Here is a 25,936-nt window from a genome sequence, read left to right as displayed (position 1 = left end):
TGCTGAGAATGATGGTTTCCAGCTTCATCCTTGTCCCTACAAAGGACATGAACTCATCCTTTTTTATGGCTGCATAGTATTCCATGGTGTATATGTGCCACATTTTCTTAATCCAGTCTATCATTGTTGGACATTTGGGTTGGTTCCAAGTCTTTGCTATTGTGAATAGTGCCACAATAAACATACGTGTGCATGTGTCTTTATAGCAGCATGATTTATAATCCTTTGGGTATATACCCAGTAATGGGATGGCTGGGTCAAATGGTATTTCTAGTTCTAGATCCTTGAGGAATCGCCACACTGTCTTCCACAATGGTTGAACTAGTTTACAGTCCCACCAACAGTGTAAAAGTGTTCCTATTTTTCCACATCCTCTCCAGCACCTGTTGTTTCCTGACTTTTTAATGATCACCATTCTAACTGGTGTGAGATGGTATCTCATTGTGGTTTAGATTTGCATTTCTCTGATGGCCAGTGATGATGAGCATTTTTTCATGTGTCTGTTAGCTGCATAAATGTCTTCTTTTGAGAAGTGTCTGTTCATATCCTTTGCCCACTTTTTGATGGGGTGGTTTGTTTTTTTCCTTGTAAATTTGTTTGAGTTCATTGTAGATTCTGGATATTAGCCCATTGTCAGATGAGTAGATCGCAAAAATTTTTTCCCATTCTGTAGGTTGCCTGTTCACTCTGATGGTAGTTTCTTTTGCTGTGCAGAAGCTCTTTAGTTTAATTAGATCCCATTTGTCAATTTTGGCTTTGTTGCCATTGCTTTTTGTATTTTAGACATGAAGTCCTTGCCCATGCCTATGTCCTGAATGGTATTGCCTAGGTTTTCTTCTAGGGTTTTTATGGTTTTAGGTCTAACATTTAAGTCTTTAATCCGTCTTGAATTAATTTTTGTACAAGGTGTAAGGAAGAGATCCGGTTTCAGCTTTTTACATATGACAAACCAGTTTTCCCAGCACCATTAATTAAATAGGGAATCCTTTCCCCATTTCTTGTTTTTGTCAGGTTTGTCAAAGATCAGATGGTTGTAGATGTGTGGTATTACTTCTGAGGGCTCTGTTCTGTTCCATTGGTCTGTATATTTGTTTTGGTACCAGTACCATGCTGTTTTGGTTACTGTGGACTTGTAGTATAGTTTGAAGTCAGGTAACGTGATGCCTCCAGCTTTGTTCTTTTGGTTTAGGATTATCTTGGCAATGTGGGCTCTTTTTGGGTTCCATATGAACTTTAAAGTAGTTTTTCCATTTCTGTGAAGAAAGTCATTGGTAGCCTGATGGGGATGGCGTTGAATCTATAAATTACCTTGGGCAGTATGGCCATTTTCACCATATTGATTCTTCCTATTCATGAGCATGGAATGTTCTTCCATTTGTTTGTGTCCTCTTTTATTTTGTAGAGCAGTGGTTTGTAGTTCTCCTTGAAGAGGTCCTTCACATCCCTTGTAAGTTGGATTCCTAGGTATTTTATTCTCTTTGAAGCAATTGTGAATGGGAGTTCACTCATGATTTGGCTGTTTGTCTGTTACTGGTGTATAAGAATGCTTGTGATTTTTGCACATTGATTTTGTATCCTGAGACTTTGCTGAAGTTGCTTATCAGCTTGAGATTTTGGGCTGAGACGATGGGGTTTTCTAAATATACAATCATGTCATCTGCAAACAGGGACAATATGACTTCCTCTTTTCCTAATTGAATACCCTTTATTTCTTTCTCCTGCCTTATTGCCCCGGCCAGAACTGCCAACACTGTTGAATAGGAGTGGTGAGAGAGGGCATCCCTGTCTTGTGCCAGTTTTCAAAGGGAATGCTTCCCATTTTTGCTCATTCAGTATGATATTGGCTGTGGGTTTGTCATAAATAGCTCTTATTATTTTGAGATACGTCCCATCAATACCTAATTTATTGAGAGTTTTTGGCATAAAGGGCTGTTGAATTTTGTCAAAGGCCTTTTCTGCATCTATTGAGATAATCATGTGGTTTTTGTCTTTGTTTCTGTTTATATGCTGGATTACGTTTATTGATTTACATATGTTGAACCAGCCTTGCATCCCAGGAATGAAGCCCATTTGATCATGGTGGAGAAGCTTTTTTTTTTTTTTTTTTGAGATGGAGTCTCGCTCTTTTGCCGAGGCTGGAGTGCAGTGGCGTGATCTTCGCTCACTGCAAGCTCCACCTCCTGGGTTCACGCCATTCTCCTGCCTCAGCCTCCCTAGTAGCTGGGACTACAGGCACCCGCCACCACACTCGCCTAATTTTTTTTGTATTTTTTAGTAGAAACGGGGTTTCACCATGTTAGCCAGGATGGTCTTGATCTCCTGAACTCGTGATCCGCCTGCCTCAGGCTCCCAAAGTGCTGGGATTACAGGCGTGAGCCACCGTGTCCGGCCGGATAAGCTTTTTGATGTGCTGCTGGATTCAGTTTGCCAGTATTTTACTGAGGATTTTTGTATCGATGTTCATCAGGGATATTGTTCTAAAATTCTCTTTTTTTGTTCTGTCTCTGCCAGGCTTTGGTATCAGGATGATGCTGGCCTCATAAGATGAGTTAGGGAGGATTCCCTGTTTTTCTGTTGATTGGAATAGTTTCAGAAGGAATGGTACCAGCTCCTCTTTGTACCTCTGGTAGAATTCGGCTGTGAATCCATCTGGTACTGGACTTTTTTTGGTTGGTAGGCTATTAATTATTGCCTCAATTTCAGAGCCTGTTACTGGTCTATTCAGGAATTCAACTTCTTCCTGGTTTAGTCTTGGGAGGGTGTATGTGTCCAGGAATTTATCCATTTCTTCTAGATTTTCTAGTGTATTTGTGTAGAGGTGTTTATAGTATTCTCTGATGGTAGTTTGTAATTCTGTGGGATCGGTGGTGATATCCCCTTTATCATGTTTTATTGCATCTATTTGATTCTTCTCTCTTTTCTTCTTTATTGGAGTTTAACCTGTTAACTCTACCAGTATAATTATAAGGTTGACGCTCTTGCTTATAAGTTTTGGCCAAACCAGTGAGAATGTAGAATGATAGTTCTCCAGATCTAAGAGTTTTCTTTTTTAAAAGGAGACATTTGAATTCTACCTCCAGATGCGTCATTTGTTCAGGTTCTCAGCCTTTATTTTAGCATTTTAATGAAAAAATTGTCTCATGAGCTTTTGGCCTGCCTAGAGTTTGGACATATAGAAGTTTCCTTGTAGTTACAGAATCTGTATAACCTATCTCCAGAATTGTAAGGATATGGTTTATGTTAGCGGGTACAGGTTCTTTTTCTGCAGCAGGTATTCTTGACCAAGCCTTTTTTTTTTTTTTTTTTTTTTTTTTTTTTTTGTTAAGGCACAGTCTTGCTCTGTCATCCAGGCTGGAGTGCGGTGGCATGATCTCAGCTCACTGCAACCTCTACCTCCTGGGTTCAAGAAATTCTCATGCCTCAGCCTCGTGAGTAGCTGGGATTACAGGTGCGCACAACCAAACCTGGCTAATTTTTGTATTTTTAGTAGAGAGAGGGTTTCACCATATTGGCCAGGCTGGTCTTGAACTCCTGACCTCAGGTAATCCACCTGCCTCGGCCTCCTGAAGTGCTGGGATTACAGTCATGAGGACTTAGCCATTTTTGATAGAGTTATTGTTTAATTAAAATTCTGATAATTGTACATTCAGATGCCCATGAATCTTTGTTGAATTGTTTTTCTGTTCTCCAGAATAATCTGATTTCTTTGAAGCTGGGCATTTCCCCACAAAAAATGAATGTGGACACCACCTGCCATCTCAACCCACAGGTCTAGTTTGTGAGAATACTTGTAGGACCCCTGGGTTTCCCCCGCTATAGTTTCAAGTTCATTGTCTTCAGATACCTTATTCTATGTACTTGGAAAAAAGAGTAAAACATTGAGAGCCACTGGGATCTGACAAGCTTTGGGAGCTCCTTAATTCTAAAAAGAAAATTATTTTGATTTGAGAAAACGTAATATCTTCAGAAATTTCCACCACCCAGCTATGTGACTGCATTTTTAAAAAAGGAAAGGAACAGAGGAAAATCAAGTCACTTTACCCTCCTTACTTACCTGTGGATTGTCCCTACACATGGTGGTGGGTGGGAGAAGTGGTGGTGGAGCACTGGGTCCTCCAGAGAGCTCAGTCGGGAATCTGGAACTAAAGATCATGTCCCAATTTCCTGAGCTGATGGGATAGAAGCTGGTCAATGAAGTCTTCTCTTTGTGTTAATTTTTTTCCTTTGTTTTCTTTTGTTTTATGTAGTTATAAAGCATAATTTCTATTTTGCCAGTCTCTGACATATGGGCTCTGTCAGGGTTACTGGATATGTTTATTTTGTCTCTGCTGCTCTATTGGAGCTGAAATCTCAGCCTGTCTGAGCAGTTCTTTAAGCTGAAAGCCAGGGTGTAGGGGCTAGATTAGTGTGGAATAGCTGTTTTCAAAGTGTGGTGTGCAGAACCCTGGGGGTGACTCTGAGACATTTTCATGAGGCTTGCTAGGTCAAAACCATTTTCACAGTGATGCTAAGATGTTGTTTTTCTTTTTCTCTGTTTTGATATCCACACTGATGGTGCAAAAACAGTGGTGGTGGGGGAGTGGTAAATTGTTGGGTGCCTTAACTCAAGTCAGTGACACAAACTGTGTTAGTATTAACTGTATTCTTCACTGCCATCCACTTGCAGTTTTTTTTTTAAAGTCAGTTTTACTTAAGAATATCTTTGATGAAGCAGTAAAAATTACCATAGCATTAAATCTTGACTCTGAGTACATGCTGTTTTGATATTCTGTGTCCTGAAGTGGGACAGCTGCAGAAAGCACCCCCCCCCCCCCCCGCTGCGTCCTGACGACCCATGGTGTTCTTGAGGAAAAGCACGTGTGTTATTTGAGTGCCAAGATGAATTAGCTGCCTGTTTTTCCACAGAACGTCATTTTCTTCAAAAGAATGACTAATTTCCAAATGATGGCTATTCAAACTTGAAGACATTTCCTCAAAAACAAATGAAGTGAGCTTGTCAGTTCAAGGGAAACAACTCATGGTGTTTATTGTCACAAGCTTTTAAGCCAAAACTTTGAATTTTGGAAAATCTGCATCTGCCGTTGTGAGCTTGACAATATTCATAGTTTTCTGATCAAACTGGTTATACTTTAATGAAATGTGATTTATAATACTGTGTCATGAAATGTGTCCACGTTTGGAAGATCTCCTGAACTCAGTGAGCCAGTATTTTCCAAATGAATACTTCAGGATGTTACAAAATCTTACGTGGGTAAAAGATTCATCCAAAGTACAAGACAGATCAATGGATTTTAATGTAACTGATACTGTCTCAGATTGTATGTTGCAATTAATCCTTAAGAGACAATCAGTTGTCAAGTTTTGGTGTATCAATGAAGAATATCCATGATTTTCTACAGAAGCTATTATAATATTCCTCCCTTTTTCTAACACGAGTCTTTGTGAGGCCCAGATTTTCTTCACATATCAACTAAAGCAACATACTGCAACAGATTCAGTGTAGAAGTAAATATGAGAATCTGGCTGTCTTTAGTTAAACCTGACATTAAAATAATTTGTAAAAATGTAAAACAGTGCTACTCTTCTGATTTTTTTGAAAATGTAATCATTTCTCATAAAATGTTATTTATGGTAGCACATACTTATTATTTTAAAATAAGTTACTATTTTTAAAATTTCTGTTTTAATTTCCAGTATGTTAAATATCAACAGATATAACCAGTGGTGTGCACAGCTGGCTTGTACCAGTGAAAACCAATTGTATAATCTTTATCCGGCTTTGTGTTCAATGTCATCCATTGGCAGCTTGAAATCAGCCATAGTAGGAGTACTTACATCATAGAAGTGAGCAAACGCTACAAGTCAGTGTTCCTCCTTCTTAAGATCTAGTTAAGTGTTTACCAGCCCTCTACTGAATATCAGTCACAGAAACAAAAGCTCTTTGAGGTCATCAGTAATTTTTAAGAGTGTAAAGATGCCCTGAGACTGAAATGTTTGAGAATTAGTTGTGAGGAGAAAGAGTTATCTTTTGAGAGTTAGTCACCATAGAGGTGGTTGCCTTTTTATAATTCATACAGAGTTGCCTTTTGTGCCGGAAACATTTGTAGAATAAATCCAATGTTTTAAAACTTGCAGTTGTTAAATCTACCGGTTCCATAATGGGATGATGTTTTTCTTTTCCCTGGAATCTAAACTAGATGATAATACTCTGGGGGTAGGTGAGCTGAATTTTCCCTGTGGGCTACATATTGGTTGCCTCTGTCCTGGTTTCACACTATCTGTCCAACTGTTACCTAGGTTTAGATCAAGCCTTCACTCAAGCTCTGGCATCTACATAAAGCCCTCACTTACCGTTTGGGCCCATACTGATCTTTCTATTCTGTACTCCTGTGATATTCATGGCCTCTAAAATGGAGCAATTCGTTCTGTACTATTTGGTGTGCCATTGTTTCTTAGGTGCTAGTTTTATTAATTCTATTTTCTAATAGTGCACCTAGTAGAATGCTCAACACCTAGGTTCTCTTACACGGATAAAACATGTTTTAACTTTTGGATTGCCAGAGAAGTTTGTTTTCCAAGGGAATGATGATGTAAATAAATCTTAGTTATTTGTTATAAACCCAGTTTTAAATAATTCTTTTCAGATATTAATATAAGTTGGAAATCATTGGTGTTCCTCAAAGTGAAGTCACACACAAAGTCTTCCTTGAAAAAATTGTTTTAGATGCTGTGGTTCTACTACCACTCATGATAGACACTGGTGACTTATTTCCAAGGTCTTTGACTCTTGAGTAAGTCATAATGAATAGTGAATCTTAGTAAAATGAGGCAAAGTTTCTGCAATTATGCTAGCCTATAGGACAGAGTTGTTTACTAATTAGAAAACCTGGCAGGTTTTGAGTCCAGAGGAGTGGTTAGTATCGTGTTTTTCTGGTAGGGATCTCTGTTGAAGGAACTCAGGGAAGTAGTGAGGAGATGGCTGTTGTGCTGATCTCTGCCCAAAGTTAAGTGATAGTTCTGGCCTCTCTGGATGCTTTAGCTAGGGAGAGGAAAAGCGTCCAGAGGCCTCATCAGCCTTCAAGGCATGAGCTTTCTCTGGGTCAGAGACACCAGGGGCTTGAAAGGTCCTGGAATTTCTTCGGCCTATGCCTTTTTAGTTATTATGAGGGCATAACAGTGACTGTGATTTTTATCAGTCTAGAGACAAAGCATCAGCTCACATCCAGAGTAACACTAGAATATCATATGTCACACATTTAATAAAAATAATTCACTGGCCAGGTACAGTGGCTCATGCTTGTAATCCCAGCACTTTGGGAGGCGAAGGCGGGCAGATCACAAGGTCAGGAAATCGAGACCATCCTGGCTAACATGGTGAAACCCTGTCTCTACTAAAAATACAAACAATTAGCTGGGCGTGGTGGCGGGCACCTGTAGTCCCAGCTACTCAGGAGGCTGAGGCAGGAGAATGGCTTGAACCCGGGAGATAGAGCTTGCAGGGAGCCAAGATCACGCCACTGCACTCCAGCCTGGGCAACAGAGCAGGACTCTGTCTCAAAAAAAAAAGAACCATATTTAAGTTCTATCTCCAATTTCTCTGAAGAAGTTAGAGGGTAGTTTATACTCTGGCCTAAGAAAGGCTTCACTGTTAGTAGGCGTGAGGTCGTAGTGAGGTAGTTTAACTGCTTTAGAACTTTGTGCTTGGAACATTCTTAGCCACCGAAGTATGGGCACCAAAAGCGGTAAGGAGCATGTGTTCCTTAATAAATGTCACATCAGAAAATGACTGTTCCAGGACAGTAACCACCTCCCGATGGTAAGTATCCTAGATGGTTTGTCATTTCTCAGCAGCAGGAAAAAGAGAAGTAGGCCAGTCATATTAGTGAGTGGTATTACTTAAAAATAGCAAAAACAATAACAAAAAAGGTCCAGCTTTAATCCTCAATGGTGATGATTTTGGCAGGTTTCTGTGGCTGGATCAGGCACCGGAAGAGGCTCCCCAGCTGTAACTCTAGGACAGTTACCTTCGGGCCAAACTATACATGTCCAGGGAGTAATTCAGACACCACAGCCATCGGTTATTCAGTCATCACAAATACACACTGTTCAGGTTAGCTTCCTTCCGGAATGGTTTTGTCTTTGACTTTCTTGAGCCATTTTTTTCCTCTTTCACTAATTCATTTAACATTTTTCTTTATGAAGTGCTTATACGCAAATCTTTTTATTAGATATTTGGAGGAATCTCTTCTCCTTGCATAAGGTGCTCTGTGTCCTGCTAGGTACGTAGGTTTCACTTCAGAGCTGCAGCTTTGTTGCCAGCTTTTCATTTGGGGACTGAGTAATTGCAGATGAGCAGTTCATGTCTTCTTCACATTGTTGTTCTGTGTTCAAACTCAGATTTATTTAGCAATGCTCCCCAAGGGTGCTGAAAAATATTTTGAGGGTGCATCAGAGAAGATGTCTGATAAATACAGTAATATAAAGATTATAGTGCTGATGCTGTTTTCTTTTTTTTTCTTCCTTTTTTTTTTTTTTTTTTTTGAGACGGAGTCTCGCTTTGTCGCCCAGGCTGGAGGGCAGTGGCGTGATCTCGGGCCACTGCAAGCTCCACCTCCCGGGTTCACGCCATTCTCCTGCCTCAGCCTCCTGAGTAGCTGGGACTACAGGCGCCCGCCACCATGTGTGGCTAATTTTTTTTGTATTTTTAGTAGAGACCGGGTTTTACCGTGTTAGCCAGGATGGTCTTGATCTCCTGACCTCGTGATCCGCCCGTCTCGGCTTCCCAAAGTGTTGGGATTACAGGCGTGAGCCACGGCGCCCAGCCAGTGCTGATGCTGTTTTCATGAATAATCACCTTAGTAGGTAGATATAAATTTATAATCACCTTAGTAGGTAGATACAAATTTATTTTAAATTCGGTATACATAATTCTTAGTAAGATGATATTATTAACGTATCCCTCTCGATTAAACCTTGGCTTTTGTAGATATGATTATTATTGTGGTTGTGATCCAGAGATGTATTTTACCCTTAACATTTCTTGAAGTTAAAACATTTTTTCCATCAATAGATGTAAATTATTAAATATGCGTTTTTTAAAGTATGCATCTTAATTACTGAATTTATTTTTGTTCCTTTTTAAGGTCACTTATTATCCTTTAAATGCTGAAATTATTTGAACCTAATTGATGACCAAAAATAATCTGTGAGGAAAATGGAGACACTTATACATAGTATAGTCCTTTTCCTGCGTGTTCAAGTAGTTTATCACGGTAGAATGATGAGAGTGGCGACAAGATACCTGATGTGACAAATTCACATACATTAAAAGCTTGATTATCTTTGTGGCATGGGTATTTTCTCCTGTGTTGCCCAGAAGTGTAAGAATAATTCTCATCATTATCTTTTTTTCCTGTGATGGCCCCTGATTCCAAGAGTTTCTAACTCTTTCTGACACTAATTATAAAACAAGAAAGTCTTTCCAACCTCTTTGTTTTATGACTTTTATTGAGGTCCACATATTTCTACTTAGTTTTAACCTGGCTGGTATTGGAAGAAAGTATTGTCTATTATTATTATTTATTATTTAATAGAGACAGAATTCTCAGTATGTTACCCAGGTTTGTGTTGAGGCCCTGGCCTCAAGTGATCCTCTTGCCTCAGTCTTCCAAAGTGCTGGGATTACAGATGTGAGCCACAGCACCCGGCTGAAAGAAAGTATTCTGTTATATTCAGTAGACTTTGTTTGGATTTTGTTAAGTGAATGATTTAATTGTCCTTGTAGAAAGAGGTGCCAGTGGATCTTGTCCTAGAATACTTACGTGTTGGATCATGGTCAAGCCACTTAATCTCTCTGCATGAACTTTAATTTTCACCTTTCTAGAATAGGTAAATTAATAGCCTACCTCACCTAAGGGAGTTGTTATGATTCTATGACAGATGTGTGACAGCCCGGTGTAAAATGATAAATATTTAATATTTGGTGGTGATATATGATTATCTGAGGCAACAACATTTTTTTCAGTCAGTTCTGTTGATTGGGTGTGTGTGCTTATGTGTGGGGCGTTCATGAGCAAAAACACGAGTCATATGTGGAGGTGAATATACACCTCCGTGTACTTCAGGAAGTATATGTTCTTGCTTGCATTGTTGATACTTTAATAAGCTCTTTTGATTTTGTCCAAATCAATTTCCCATGTAATTACAACATGAAGTGAGTTTTGTAAACTCTGCTACCCTAGGCCCTCAAAGTATTAGTAATTGACTGAATATATCAAAATCAGTCATGTTGTTGAAGAGATTCATTATTTTAGTTTTCTGACTTCTTTAATAATCATATCACTGTATTATTACTTGACTTGAAAAATGAAATCATGCTTAAAACTCTGATCTTTCTCTTAAGGAGAAATGCTTTGTTGGGATCTTCAAGACCCACCGCCACCAAGCCCTAACTTACTCCTTGTAATAGAAATCCTGATTTTACCCAGGCTTGCTTACTGACTTGCTTATCTACTTAAATATTCTGTCTTGGGCCTATCTGATGGCTAATGTGAAGACCCAGCTCACGCCAGCGCCAGCTGTGAGAGTGTGGGAGCAGCAGTGTGATCCGGGAGCTCTCTTCTGCGTTGGCCCCTCGCTGGCTCCCTCCTGGATCCGTAGGAGCACTTTCAGGTTGAGGAGCTTAGGTCTTGGGTATTTTACATTTTGTTCTTTCCTGCAATGCCTCATTTGACATCCCAACCACTCTTTCCCTAGTATTTCTGTAGTATAGAGTACCCATAACATTCCTTTCCACACACATTTGTTTTATAACTGAAATGTTTGCGTCTGCGCTTCCTTTCTTGAGCCAGACTCCTTTAGTGCAGATTCACTGTGTTCTATTGCTCAGTTGCTTCCACAGCTCCTGGCTCAGTGCTGCACACACAGACTCTTAGCCTCAATTTTTTGAATGAGGGAAAAGAGCATATATTTTATGATACATTTCAGAAAATCTTGTATTATAGGTAGCAGCAATTGCAGAGACAGATGAATCTGCAGAATCAGAAGGTGTAATTGATTCTCGTAAACGTAGAGAAATCCTTTCACGAAGACCCTCTTATAGGTAAGTTAACCAAGTTTCCTAATGTAAAGATACTTTTTCCAAAATGGTAGAATAATGATACATCAAATCAATTCTTCCTTTATAGCTTTTCTGTTTTAAGACTTATTCATGTATCTTAGTGACTTACATTGTTAAATTGTATTTTAGGAAAATACTGAATGAACTGTCCTCTGATGTGCCTGGTGTTCCCAAGATTGAAGAAGAGAGCTCAGAGGAAGAAGGAACACCACCTAGCATTGCTCCCATGGCAGTACCAACTAGCATATATCAGACTAGCACGGGGCAATACAGTATGTATGCTGCAATTCGATATGATACAGTGCTAGCTTTAAGTCTTCTCTAGTTATATTGAAGCAACTCAGGTTTTGGCATTAAATTGTTCCATTTTAAAATGCATCATTAATACCTAAACTGTATCATAGAATGAAAGTATATGTTAAAAAGTGAGATATTTGTATTGACAGCTGTCATATAATTTTGAAAACTAAAAATTTTGACTGCCGAATATAGAAGAAAATTTTGGGGTAAAAAGGAGAATTTTTCCATTTACATGTTTATATTAATCTCTAGTAAAACGTTGTTTTTGTTGTCTTTATGATGCATGCGAACATAAATGTCTGTATTTCATTCTTGTTGGCTTTTGTTACCCACGATTACATATACTATTCTTACTAATCTAAGAGTTTTCTAAAGTATGTTTTCAATGTTTCACTACTCTCTACTCTGTTAATTTGTGCTACAGTTTTTCCTAAAAGAGAATGGAAAAATGATTTAATTTTTTAAACTGTAGCAATTGGATAGATAATTTTATTTGAAATTTTACACACTGAAAGCTCTAAATAAACAGATACATTCACATTCAGTCTTGTGCATTTTAATGGACTGTTAATTCTGTGCTTTTTGCTCTGATTAAAGCACTAGTTTTTTTCCCAAAAGAAGAGTGTTTGATACGTAAAAAGCAAGAGCTAGAAAGAAAAGAAAAAGGAGGAGAAAGGTTAGGGATATCACGTATCCTAAGCTAGCCCCTTAGGTACTGGAATAATGTGATATTCCTGTCCTTTCTGAAGTATAAATTGTCCATGGAAATTGTCTAAATCAATTTCCCATGTAATTATAATATGAAGTAAAGTGAGTTTTGTAAACTCTGCTACACTAGGTCCTCAAAGTAATTGACCAAATATATTGACAGCAGTCATGTTGTTGAAGAGATTCATGATTTTAGTTTTCTGACTTTAAAAAGAGCTACTTAGGTACTGGAATATATGTGATATTAAATAATGTGTTTATCCAAATAAGGTATTAAGATTTCAGATATATTCTTTGTTTTTCCTTTAAAAAGTAACAATACCAAGAAAAAAAAACTCAAGTCTTAATTTAAGTCCTGGCTACTAAAACAAGCTATAATCTTTAATGTATGAGAAGACTTTATATGGTTATTATTTTTGTGGAGCTTTTTAGAGTTTTTCTTGTAGCAGTGGTAGATTTGCAGTAGTAAACTATTAAATACATTCTCTGTTGGTAATTGAAGGGAACTCCTACCATGATACCTAGCAGATCCGGGGTATAGTGTATTCACACGTTTGACAGGGCACCCAGTAGACTTGTCCAAAGTCAGTGTTAGGAAAAGAAAATCCCCACCATCTGTAAGAAATAGACCTTGAGGTTTACATTGTCATTTTTTAATTACTTCTCTTGTTTACATGCTCTTTTGTCTGGCACACTGGGAATCTCTGGTGGGTTTTAGAACTGTAAAACTGAATATGCCAGCTGATGAGCCTCTACAGCACAGCACGCAGGTTATGAGAGTGCTGAGTGCCTTGTCCCTCCGTCCCCAGAGGGGCTGGGCAGAAGCTGCTGGCGCCTCCTGGCTGGTCAGCCCTGGCCTTGAGCAGCTCCATCCGCTCACCCCAGTGGGCTGTACACATGTCATCATGTTCTGTTTGTGTAACGACAGGGAAAAGGTTGGAAGTGACTGCCGAAATGGCACTAAGACTTCTCAAAGTGTTGGGAACCACTAAGATGCTGTCATCGTAACATTCCTCTGGCATATGCTAATGCTACTTAGGACTTCTGATAGAAGCAGTGATTCCTTTACAAGTTGATAGGGAAGCAGATGCTGTAGGGTTAACCTGTCTAGATTATTAGCTGAAAATTTGAAATTGTGAAAATGTATGGGGTTGAAGCTGGAGAGGATGTGGGGAAGGAACCATCTTTGTGCCATTTGCAAACTCAGTGATCAGAGCAAGAAGCTTTATTAAATTCACATCTCAGGTTTTAGTCTTTGAAGTGGGAATAATACTAAATTGCCAAACTCTGGGGTTCCTGTGAAGACAAAGGAGATAACGGGTAAAAATAGGGGGAAAAAGACATGCTACTATTGGCATGAAACAGAGAAATTAAGTTAGGTGTACCATTGTCTCATTCATGTTCATTGAACTTTCCCTCCAGCGAGCCCCAATGGCTTCATTCCCTGTGTCCTTGGTACCTGCTCACAGCAGGGGGCTGGCCTTAAACCTCACTCTGTGTGTCTGTTGGGGGGATGAGAGGAGCGGAGTCAGGAATTTTGGTTGAGAACTAGAAAACTGCATCTGTAGAAATTAGATCTTAGGCCAGGTGTGATGGCTCCCACCTGTAATCCCAGCACTTTGGGAGGTCTAGGCATGAGGGTTGCTTGAGGCCAGGACTTTGAGACCAGTCTGGGCAATAGAGTGAGACCCTGTCTCTACAAAAGAATTTTAAAAATTAGCAGGGCGTGGTGGTATGCGCCCATCCCAGCTACTCAGGAGGCTGAGGTGGGAGGATTGCCTGAGCCCAGGAGTTTGAGGCTGCAGTGAGTTATGATTGCACCACTGCACTGTCCAACCTGGGCAACGGAGTGAGACTCTGTCTCAAAACAGCAAACAAAAAAAACACATCTGTCTATTTGCCACGTAAGAGGTCATGGACTATTTCTTACTTTGGTTTCTTAATTTGAGTCTATACAGTATGATCCTAGAAATTATTCTGATGAGAAGTTATAGTTCTGTATGTACAGTCTGCAGGTAGAAATTGCCATTTGTTCACACAATGTGACTTTCTTTTGTTAAAAATGCATTTTGGGGACATTTAGTGAAATATATGTAGATAATTCTTTGAGAAGTGAATACTAACAACATTCAAACTTTTTAGAAGACGTTTACTTTAATTGGAAGGTAAACATACTTACACACACAACATCCATTTTTATTGATCTTATTTTTTATAGAACTAACTTAGCAGATATTAATGCTTTAATGTTGTAGCAGAATGTCTAGAAATGGAAACAATTGCCAGCTTCCTTTGGTTTTTGAATAGAGGAACTTATTTTATTAGAATTTCTGGAGATTTTCCTATTTTTTTCCTTCCCTTTGAGCTGTAAATATTTTTTTTAATGCTCTTTCATAACCTTTTATTATAAAAAAATTTTTAGGTTTAATTCTTCAGCTTTTATCCATGGATGGCTTTCTCCCAAACTTTGCTTTTATTTCTTTTTTTCCAGTATTTTATTAGTTATTTTTAATTTGGAATAATGAGTTAGCTGGTGTTTAAAAGAACTAAATGTGTATCAAAGTTGAAGAAATAAAGTATATTCAAGTTTTCCCATATACAAGCAGTTACATTTTTAATAGTTGAAAGATATTTGGCAGAAGTTGGCCTTATTATATTGACTTACTATTATCACAAAAACTAAAAAGTGAAAGTTGGAATAGGCTACTCCCTGGGGAATAGGAAAAAGCATAAAATAGACAGGGATCCATTATTACAACACCAAGTAAGTGAGCTGTACCTGCAGAATCCTCACTGGAAGTACAGATCTTAGTGATAGGTGTGTTGCATAACAGTTGAGCTGGTCGAAGAAAGTCTTTTATTTCAGGAGCATATACCCGAGAGATGGCAGGAGAGAGATAGCCTTAGAATTAACAAAGAATGTTACTTGCTGCATAAGACAGTTAAGATAGGCAGTAAATGAGTGAATTTGTAAAAACAACCGAGGAAATTAAAATGTTTGAAGCTTCCTAATTCATTAAATTTTCTCTTGAAACAAAGGTTACTTAAATCCTCCATCCTACTATACCCAACCTCTTCCTGTACCAATTAAAGACTATCACCCAAGACTTCAGTTTTTTTTCCCCACAAATGGCCCTTGTCTCTGCTTGTGCCTACTGTATTTTATGAGGAATCTTACTAGAGTATTAACTCATCTTTCTGGAATTCTTATACACGAAAGGTAAGTGGGTCAATCTAAACTGCACCATTATGAGAAGAAAAATGTGAACTTTGTGGACTCCTTATAAGAATTCAGAATTCTCAGGAGGCTCACGAATAAGCACCAATTCAACTTCTTCATAAAGGGAATTAGAACATAATAGGCTTACACATTCAAAAGTTAATCCAGTTGCAGTTCTTAATAGTGACGCTGTTTACATTTCTCTAAGGCAACTGTTTCAAAATTTTTTAAGGCACTACTTAATGTAACTCTGGCTTTTAAACTTTGGTGTTGCTATTGTTGTTATAGCATGATTTAGTCTTCCTTCTGCTATATGCACCTCTTGGCTTTTAAGGTACAGGTACTCATAGGTATTCTCTTATGGTCACTGAATTTAAACCTGAGAATTCATTGGAACAAAGGTCTGTTTGCTGCTGTTTTTAAAGTTAATGCAGTGAGATTTCATTTATGAATCTTTGGATTGCAATTTGGAACAAGAGTGGTTTTAAATATAAACATTTACATGTGTATGTATTTTAATTAGCTCATGTGTATAAATTTAGGATTAGAAGTATATAACATGGGCCGGGCGTGATGGTTCACGCCTGTAATCCCAGCACTTTGGGAGGCCGAGGCGGGCGGATCACCTGAGGTCAGGCATTCGAGACCAGCCTGGCCAACATGGTGAAACCCCATCTCTACTAAAAATACAAAATTATCTGGCTGTGGTGGTGCACACTTGTAATCCCAGCTACTTCGGAGGCCGAGGCAGGAGAATCGCTTGAACCCAGCAGGTGGAGGTTGCAGTGAGCTGAGATCACACGATTGCACTTCAGCCTGGGCGAGAAGAGTGAAACTCCATCTCAAAATAAATGAACAAATAAATAAATAAATAAGAAGTATATAACATCGCCAGGCTTGGTGGTTTGTGCTTGTAGTCCCAGCTACTCAGAAGGCTGAGGCAGAAGGATTGCTTGAGCCTAGCAGTTTAAGACCAGCTAGACCAACATCAGCAAGATGTGGGGCAACACAGCAAGACCCCATCTCTTAAATAAATAAATAGCTAAAATAGAAGATATGTCTAAATTCATTCAGTTAATTTCATCTTATTTTTTCTATCTTGATTTATGTTTATTGAAAGCACATATTATGCTATCCTTGAATATTTTGAAACCTAAACAGTTTTCTCCTCAAATCTCTGAATACAAACAGGCCCACGTAAAACCTATTTCCAGGATCCTGAGGCACTGGGAAATTTTGTTTATTGTCAGATGAGAGAGAACATTTTCAATGGGAAGGTCTTCTGTCATTTGATAACAACAAAATCAAGAGCACCTTTGGCATAAAAATGAAAATGAGGCTGACGTGCCTGACTTCATCAGTAGAAATGTTTTCTCACTAGAGCCAGTGTGTGAGGGGTGTGTGTGTGTGTTTGTTTAGCTTCTGTTTTCCATATCTAATTATATAATGACTTCCCCAGAAAATAAAATGAGAAACAGATTCTTGATGTGTCAGCTGTTCATATTGTGAAAACAAAGTTTTTTGATCAGAACTGTGGGGAAACATTACTGAAAAGAAAAAAGGAAATGAGTAAAGCAAAAAGAAAGAGAAAAAAGAAAGTAAAGGTCTTTGTTATCTACCTATTTAGGGATTCTTACCCTGAGGCAGCTACTCTCACCTCAGATTGATTTGATCGTTATTTAAAAGCTTGATAATTTCATTGGTGTTGAAAAACTAGGTTCTATGATTGGAATTTGAAACCATACCTCATTTAACTCTCCTAGATTCACAGGCGGCTTAAGTTGTTTATAATATCATCTGTCATGAGGAAATGATAGCCATTCATTCATTCATTCATTCTATTTTTTGAGTGACTGCTCTGTTCTAGGCTTTGTACTTCTTTTTTTTTTTTTTTTTTTGAGACGGAGTTTTGCTCTTGTCCAGGCTGGAGTGCAATGGTGCAATCTCTCCTCACCGCAACCCCCGCCTCCCAGATTCAAGCGATTCTCCTCCCTCAGCCTCCCGAGGAGCTGGGATTGCAGGCATGCACCACCACGCCTGGCTAATTTCTTGTATTTTTAGTAGGGACGGAGTTTCTCCTTGTTGGTCAGGCTGGTCTCGAACTCCTGACCTCAGGTGATCCACCCGCCTCGGCCTCCCAAAGTGCTGGGATTACAGATGTAAGCCACCGCGCCCGGCCCAGGCTTTGTACTTCTAACACACTGTGGTTACCTGACCTTAGGCTGCTCTTTCTAAAGCACTATTTCTGTGACATCAACTAATTATCAACTGAAAAATACACATTCAAATATATGAAAACATACACAATTTACTCATGTCTAGCCACAAGGGGCCAAGAAAGCAGTGTCTTTTGACATTTTCATACTTGTAAGAAGTTAGTTAGATCTCCCTCAAACCCTTTTACTGTGAGGGCTGAATCCTGAGACCCATGAAATCTTTGGAAAGCCATGGTTTAAAAATACCCTGTTTTTAAAGTGTGTACAGAAAATACTGCTCTAGGTGAGGTAGATAAAGTGCTGTTACATCAGGGTGTCTCAACCTCAGCTCTATTGACATTCTGTAACTGACTCTTCAGTTTCTGCCACACTGGCCTGCCAGTGAAATAAAACACAGAGAATGCAGCATGTGGAAGTCTTTTTAAAAATGTTAATCTATCTTCCTGTGTAGACACTGGCACCTTAGGTGAAAGAAGTGAAAATTTGTTGTTGTTACTCTTTCCATAATTCTCATAGGTTTGTCCTATCAGGTTATCGCCTAAGTGCTTTTTTGCCTAGATGCCTTTAAAAACATTGGAAATGACTTGAAAATATTCAGAGTGTATTTTAAACACTACTGTTACGCTACTGTAAGGTATTTACATTGATGTATAGATGTCATGTTATTCTGGTGATGTGTTTTTAAAATCTTCATTGTAAAGCCTAGTTAGCTAGTTTATATGTGATTTTTTAAAAAGCATAGCCTCTGGTACTATTTAATATCTACTGTTTGAAGCATGCAGTTGGAATCTTTATGTTAAAATATACAGACCTTTCAGATATTTTAAATAATACTTGTCTATTAGAGTGAAATTTTGAAACAAAACGTTTGATCAGTTATTCTTTGGAAGCTTCAAGTCAATTAATATGTTAACTTTTAAACATGACTGGCAGATCTCAGTATTTAAAGGAAATCTACTTCCTATTTGTTGCCATTAGCTGTAGTTATTTGAGACACTTGGTAGAGGTAAATATTGTAGCACAAATCCTTTTAGTAACAGTTACTTTTTAAGGACCTTTCCAACTTGACAATTTATATTTCAGGATTCTCCTGACATAGACAAAATGGCAAAGGTTACAGTTTTCTAGACTTGAGCTTTATAACCAAAATATGTTTTTATATATATTTATATATAAATATATAATATATATAAATTATATAGTTATATATAACATATGACATATATAATTATAATATATATTAAAAACTTTGGTTATATATACAACATATAACTATATATAATTATATATAGTTATAATTATATATAGTTATATATAATATATAACATAAATTATATATAACATAATTATATATGTTATATATAATTGTACATAACATATATACATATATAGTTGTATGTTATATATAAAATTATATAAATATAAAAATATAATAATTATAAAAAATTATAAAAATATGTTATATATTATATAAATATAAATTATATATAAATGTTATATAATTTATATATTATATATAAATTATATTATATATAATATATATTATATATAATATATATTTTATATTTATATATAAAACATAATATATATTTATATAATTATATATAACATATATATAATTATATGTATGTTGTTTTTTTTTTTTTAGATGGAGTCTCTGTTGCCCAGGCTGGAGTGCAGTGCCGCAATCTCAGCTCACTGCAACCTCCAACTCCCGGGTTCAAGTGATTCTCCTGTCTCAGCCTCCCGAGTAACTGGGACTACAGACGCCTGCCACCACACCTGGCTAATTTTTGTATTTTTAGTAGAGGCGGGGTTTCACCATATTGATCAGGCTGGTCTCAAACTCCTGACCTCAGGTGATCTGCCCACCTTGGCCTCCCAAAGTCCTAAGATTACAGGCGTGAGCCACTGCACCTTGCCTATATATTTCTTAAAAACTACTTTCTTTTGATGACAAATTAGAAAAGTAGTTAGCTGAATGAAGGTACAAATTCATTTTAATTGCAATATTAAATGGGAATTTTTCTTTTCTTTTCTTTTCTTTTCTTTTTTTAGAGACAGGGTTTTCCTGTGTTGCCCAGGCTGGCCTTGAACTCCTGGGCTCAAGTGATCCTCCTGCCTTGGCCTCCCAAAGTGCTGCGATCACAGGCATGAGCCACCACACCTGGCCTTAAATGGGAATTTTAAATGGTAGAAGAATGGTGTTTATAAGGAAAAACATCTGAGAGAATGGAGAAAACCAGGAAGCTGGACTCTCCCTGTCTCCTCCACTCTTCCTCTTGAGTGATGTAGTCAGCTGGATGCTAAGGAGGAGGAACACTCCATGGGCTTTATGAATCTCAAACATTTCTGAATATAAAATATTTTCAAGTGTTTATAAGCTTTTCCTAGAGTATTGTCCCATGACAAAGCTGATCTTCCTTCTCAATTCAGCATAGAAAATAAGGGTAACCTGAGAAAGAAGCAATGGTAATAAATAGACCCAGAGTATATTCTTCCAATAGGGGATTATTAAAAATAAATCTTGAAATTCTCTAATATTTCTTTTCTTTTTCTGTTAAGTTGCTATAGCCCAAGGTGGAACAATCCAGATTTCTAACCCAGGATCTGATGGTGTTCAGGGACTGCAGGCATTAACAATGACAAATTCAGGACCTCCTCCACCAGGTGCTACAATTGTACAGTACGCAGCACAATCAGCTGATGGCACACAGCAGTTCTTTGTCCCAGGCAGCCAGGTTGTTGTTCAAGGTATATTTTATTAATCTAATACATTTAGAATACCTATGGATTACTATATCACACCATTGAGTGGTGATTTTATAGTTTTCTGAAATATATCGAAGGTAGATGGTGGGGGGTTGGGAGGCACTTAAAAAGGCTTACAGAAGAAATATTTTAATGCATTAAACAGCAAATTAAGTTTTATCATTTTTCGCCTTTTAGCAGGTTTTACTGGCTCTGGAGAAAGGCCAAATTCAGAGTAGCATGATAGAAAAAGAGAGATAGAAACATGAATGAATTTTTTTTTTTTTTTTTTTTTGAGATGGAGTCTCGCTCTGGCGCCCAGGCTGGAGTACAGTGGCGTGATCTCGGCTCACTGCAACCTCTGTCTCCTGGGTTCAAGTGATTCTTCTGCCTCAGCTTCCCGGGGAGCTGGGATTACAGGCATGAGCCACCACGCCTGGCTAATTTTTGTATTTTTAGTAGAGACGGGGTTTCACCATGTTAGGCAGGCTGGTCTCAAACTCCTGACCTCAGATGGAGTCTTCCTGACCTCAGGTGGAGGCCTCAGCCTCCTAAAGTGCTGGGATTACAGACGTGAGCCACCGCACCCGGCCACATGAATGAATTTTTAAATTAGTTAGATATCCTTCATTTGGGGGTTGCAAATGTTGTACCTAATAGATTTCTATTACCTAATCTATGACAATTTAAGGATTCAGGCTATGATGCCCCAAATTTGTTTTTTTCCCCAGCTGTTACTTTCAAGTCTAATTTCTAGGCAACTCATTTCAAAACAAATGCTGACTTTGGGTTTTTTGTTTGTTTTTTTTGTTTGTTTTTTTGACTGACTGTTCTTAGTTGTTTGAATTCTGAAGTATCCATTCTAGCTCTTATGGAAGCTGTCAGTAATGAAATAAAAGTTGAGATGTAGCCCTAAGCTTTTAGGGTTACCTGAGATTTCAACTGGATTTGCATTATACATTATTTTAATTCAGTTGTGCCTATGATAACTGTAATAGATGTATTTAATACAGCTTTCAAAACTCCTGTGTTTTAATTGAATTCTATTCCTCTTGGTCCATTCGCTTAGGATTTAGGATATAGCACTAATTTTTAAAAAATTTGCTTGTTTGTTTGTTTATTTATTTATTTATTTATTTTTGAGACAGAGTCTCGCTCTGTTGCCCAGGCTGGAGTGCAGTGGCGCGATGTCGGCTCACTGCAACCTCCGCCTCCCAAGTTCAAGCAATTCTCCTGCCTCAGCCTCCCGAGTAGCTGGGACTACAGGTGCACAACGCCATGCCCGGCTAATTTATTGTATTTTAGTAGAGACGGGGTTTCACCGTATTGCCCAGGCTGGTCGTGAACTCCTGAGCTCAGGCAGTCCACCCACCTTGGCCTCCCAAAGTGCTGGGATTACAGGCAGCACTAATGTTAAGGAAAGTAAAATCAGTTATTTTAGTTCGAATGTCTTGCAGGTATTATAAGCATATTATAATTGATGAGTCTCTTGATAATTATACTCTCAGGTATTTTGGGGCTTAATGTGGACTATGGTAAAAGTGTGTGAAGAACTGAGGTGGCGGCATTTATGGAGTAAAAAATGCATAGTACAAACCCAGTACTTTAATGTTTTCTTGAAATGTAAAATGAAAGCCACCTGTTCTATTCCCCCCATACTCATGGACCATATTTATGTCTAGGTGAATAATCTTAAAGAATAATTATTTCTTCTCATTTTATCTTTGTTACATGGAAGAATCTACTGCAAACAACAGAGTTTTGAGAATTTTTAATGTTTTACACAGTATGCACGTAAGTTTGTGCCTTGGGGTTTTTAAGAATTACTTTTCTTCCATAAGTCACAAAGATTTTTTTCCACATTTTCTTCTATTTGCTTTATGGTTTTACCTTTCACATTTATGTCTTTAATGTATCTGGGCTTCACTTCTGTATATAGTATTTGGTGGGAATTCATTTTTAACTTTTTTCTCCGTATGTGGAGCCACTCCCAAGGGTTTGTTGTTTCCTCACTGGTGTATGGGGCAGCCTTAATTAGACAGTGGGTTTGCTTTTGCACCTGGATCTGGCCAGTCTTCTGTCTGATTCATCTTTTTCTGAATGCCAGTGCCATACATGTTTGTTATCTCATAAAACAAGTTCCCCTTGTCTTTTTTCTCAGTTTGATACAGAGTTAGTTTTTTGTGCACTATTATTCTTTCATATGCATTTGGAATAAGTTTGAGTTTCTAAATAGTAGTAGTAATAATAATAATAAAACCAATGATGAGACTGCATAAATTTTTTTTTTCTTGAGATGGAGTCTCGCTCTGTTGCCCTGCCTGGAGTGCAGCGGCGCGATGGCTCACTGCAAGCTCCACCTCCCGGGTTCACGCCATTCTCCTGCCTCAGCCTCCCAAGTAGCTGGGACTACAGGCTCCTGCCACCATGCCCGACTAATTTTTTTGTATTTTTAGTAGATACAGGGTTTCACCATGTTCGCCAGGATGGTCTCGATCTCCTGACCTCATGATCCGCCCACTTCAGCCTCCCGAAGTGCTGGGATTACAGGCATGAGCCACCATGCCCGGCCAAGACTGCATTTAATTAGGGAGAGCTGAAGTCTTCATAGTGTTAAATTGACCTATCCCAAACCATAGAAAGTCTTGTTTATTCAGATCTCATTTTACTTCTTTTAACAGTTGAACATTTTTCTTTTTATTTATTTATTTATTATACTTTAAGTTTTAGGGAACAGTTGAACATTTTTCTTCACGGAGATCTTGCATGTTCTTTCTTTAGTTGGTTCCTAAGTACTTTATGGGTTTTGTTGCCATTACAATGGTACCTTATTTTGTATTGTATTTTCTAATTGTTGCTGGCGTAGAGAAATACGGATTATTTTAAGTCGATCTTTTATCTATTAACTTTGCTGAACTCTCATTACTTCTGATAATTTACTGATTCTTTGTGATTCGGTCTGTGATCCTATGTGAATGTTTATACAAATAGTGATGTTTTGTTTCCTCCCTTCCAATCTTTATTCCTCTTTTTTTTTCTCTTTTTTTCTTTTCCTTAAATAATCATGGCCAGGAGCTCCAGTTTAAACACAGCAAGGCCAGTGGGCATTCTTGTCTTCCTGAACTTAGTGGCAGTGTTCCCTGCCCTCCTTCTCCCTTCATCTCACTGAAGGGCCCTGTCAGCTTCTTTGTGGATTCTCAGTGCCTGTCTTGGCTGATGCCTCAGCAGTATTTAACACTGTCGACTTCTGCTTCCTCCACTTCCTGAGACTGTGTCCTCCTTGCTCTTCTCTCTCTGCTGCTTCTCTGTCAGTCTTGTTGCTGGGCTAAGCTTCCCCTGCCCCTGTCCTGAGTGTTTCAGTGATCCTCAGGCTCACTCCCCCACCCTCTTCCTGCTGAGCTCCCTCCCTGGAGGACTCCCTCCCACGCTGGCTTCAGTTCACTGTGACTGTGTCCTGACTCCAGCTGGTTCCTTAGATGGCCACACATACCTCTGACTCCTGAAATCCACTCTTCCTATCTTCAGTGATTGACCACTACTATCCCACCTGGTGCTTGATGCCAGAAACCTGGGTGTTGTCCGGTATTCTTCCCAGTTTCCACTCAAAGTCACTGTGTAGATTCTTCTCCCTGGCTGAGCCATGAATGCTTCTGCCACTCCACACCCCTCTGTCCTGGCCCTGGCCCTGGCCTGGGTGCTATCCCTCTGACCCAGGCTACCCCTGTGGGCTGCAGTATCCAGCAGCCACCGGAAGCTGGCTATTGTGGAACAGCTTTCTGATCCTCCTAATCATGCCAGGGGCAGCAGCTCCCTTCTTGGCTCAGTTTTTTGGGAATTGTTCCTGAAAGTTCAGCTAAACTCTTCATTCCTCACAGTGATTCTGGGAGCCACTGATAGTTCTTAAAAACAGCAGTTTCTTGCCCCCAACATCTCCATTACTGCATTGCACTTGTTTTGTTTTGTTTCGTTTTTTGTTTTGTTTTGAGACAGAGTCTCACTCTCTTGGCCAGGCTGGAACACAGTGATGTGATCTCAGCTCACTGCAACCTCTGTCTCCTGGGCTCAAGCATTTCTCCTGCCTCAGCTTCCCGAGTAGCTGGGATTACAGGCATGTACCACCATGCCCAGCTAATTTTTGTATTTTTAGTAGAGACGGGGTTACACCGTGTTGGCCAGGCTGGTCTTGAACTCCTGAGTTTAGGTAATCCGTCCATCTCGGCATCCTAAAGTGCTACGATTATAGGCATGAGCCACCACACCTGGTGTCTGGGGTCTTTTTAATAAGGGCACTAATCCTGTTCACAAGGGTGCCACCCTCATGACCTCATCACCTCTCAGAGGTTCCACCTCCAAATACTATTGCATTGGAGGTGAGGATTTCAACAGAGGAAATTGGGTGGGGATACAAACATTCAGTCTATAGCATCCACTCAAAAGCATCCATCAATGTCTGTGACCTGTTAGACAAAGCTCCAAATCTTTCATGTGGCCCAAATCTTTGCTTGATCCAAGCCTTGCATTCTTTAATAGCTGCCTACCTCTCCACTTCTCCCTCTTTTGTAATACAGCTCTTTCTTTCATTTCCTGGGATAGGCCATGCCCTCTCTCCCTCCGGGGCCTTCTTCACACATACCGATTGCCTGATAAGAATACTTTCCCCGAGGAAGCCTTGCCCATCCTCCACATCTGGCTTAGGCAACCTTCTGTGAGTTCCTACTGTACTTCCTTAGGCACACATCATGTTGTGTTGTGGCTCTCTGTCTTGCTAGATGGTAAGTTCTATTTGGACAAGTACCTAGCACAGACCCTGGCATGTGATAAATGTTCAGTAAGCATTTACCAAATGAAAGTGAACTGTTCTTCCTCTGAAAATGTGATTTGTTCTGTGTGCTGATTGACTTGAGATTAACTGGTTCAGGGAATACGTTAAAACTTTACTAAGAGCAGTAATCAACTAAGCAACCCATTTCCCTTCTTTCTTTCCTTCCTTGCCTTTTTTTTCACACCAATATTTATTGAGCATCTATGTGCCAATTTAAAGAAATGCTGACATAAAAATCAATTTCTTATTGATTTTCTGAAATTTGACATAAAATTTACTAATAGCATTCTTGGACCCAAACCCTCAGGTGTGACTGGGACAGCAAAGAGTCCCTGCTGGAGCCCCAGATTGAGGTTGATGTCTAGGTGACCATCCAGGGTTTCTTACTCAGCCAAGATATCTTCAGCTGAATTGAAACCCTAACCCCATTGTCAGGTATCCTGGAGAATTACTAGAAACATGGACACTCCCTGAAACTTTACCTCCTGAGCATCTGAGGTATAAAGTCCTTACCTTTACTGGAAGATGATTAAATTAAATACAGCTAAAATGTGGTGGGATGTCCTTTCATTGACATAAGGTTGGGTTGAATTCTAATCATACAAGGGAAAGGGCTTTGGGTGCGGTGGCTCACACCTGTAATCCCAGCACTTTGGGAGGCTGAGGTGGGTGGATCACCTGAGATCAGGAGTTCGAGACCAGCCTGGCCAACATGGTGAAACCCTGTCTCTGCTAAAAATACGAAAATTAGCCAGGCATGGTGGGCACCTGTGATCCCAGCTACTCAGGAAGCTGAGGCA

At 39.0% G+C, this 25,936-nt stretch overlaps 1 protein-coding gene across 25 annotated transcripts in view; it reads left to right on the top strand.

Moving 5' to 3' along the window:
• CREM (cAMP responsive element modulator) overlaps positions 1–25,936 on the top strand; it is an 88,796-nt gene that overhangs the window by 45,032 nt on the left and 17,828 nt on the right. For 8 of the 25 annotated variants that reach the window (XM_031015146.3, XM_031015147.3, XM_055352907.2 and 5 more), the window contains 3 exons: positions 11,004–11,101; positions 11,249–11,391; positions 20,129–20,317. The exons of 2 other annotated variants lie outside the window; for them this stretch is intronic. In XM_031015146.3, the coding sequence (XP_030871006.1) occupies positions 11,004–11,101; positions 11,249–11,391; positions 20,129–20,317 (430 nt within the window). Of the gene's footprint in view, positions 1–7,702; positions 7,817–7,963; positions 8,111–11,003; positions 11,102–11,248; positions 11,392–20,128; positions 20,318–25,936 lie in introns of those variants that run through there. 15 more of the 25 variants (XM_031015142.3, XM_031015145.3, XM_055352919.2 and 12 more) reach the window with 5 other exon arrangements.

This window comes from Gorilla gorilla, chromosome 8, assembly GCF_029281585.2.
Source record: "Gorilla gorilla gorilla isolate KB3781 chromosome 8, NHGRI_mGorGor1-v2.1_pri, whole genome shotgun sequence".
NCBI classification, from domain to species: Eukaryota; Metazoa; Chordata; class Mammalia; order Primates; family Hominidae; genus Gorilla; species Gorilla gorilla.
The sequence above is the reverse complement of the archived record's forward strand: the minus strand, read 5'-3'. Positions and strand labels throughout refer to the sequence as shown.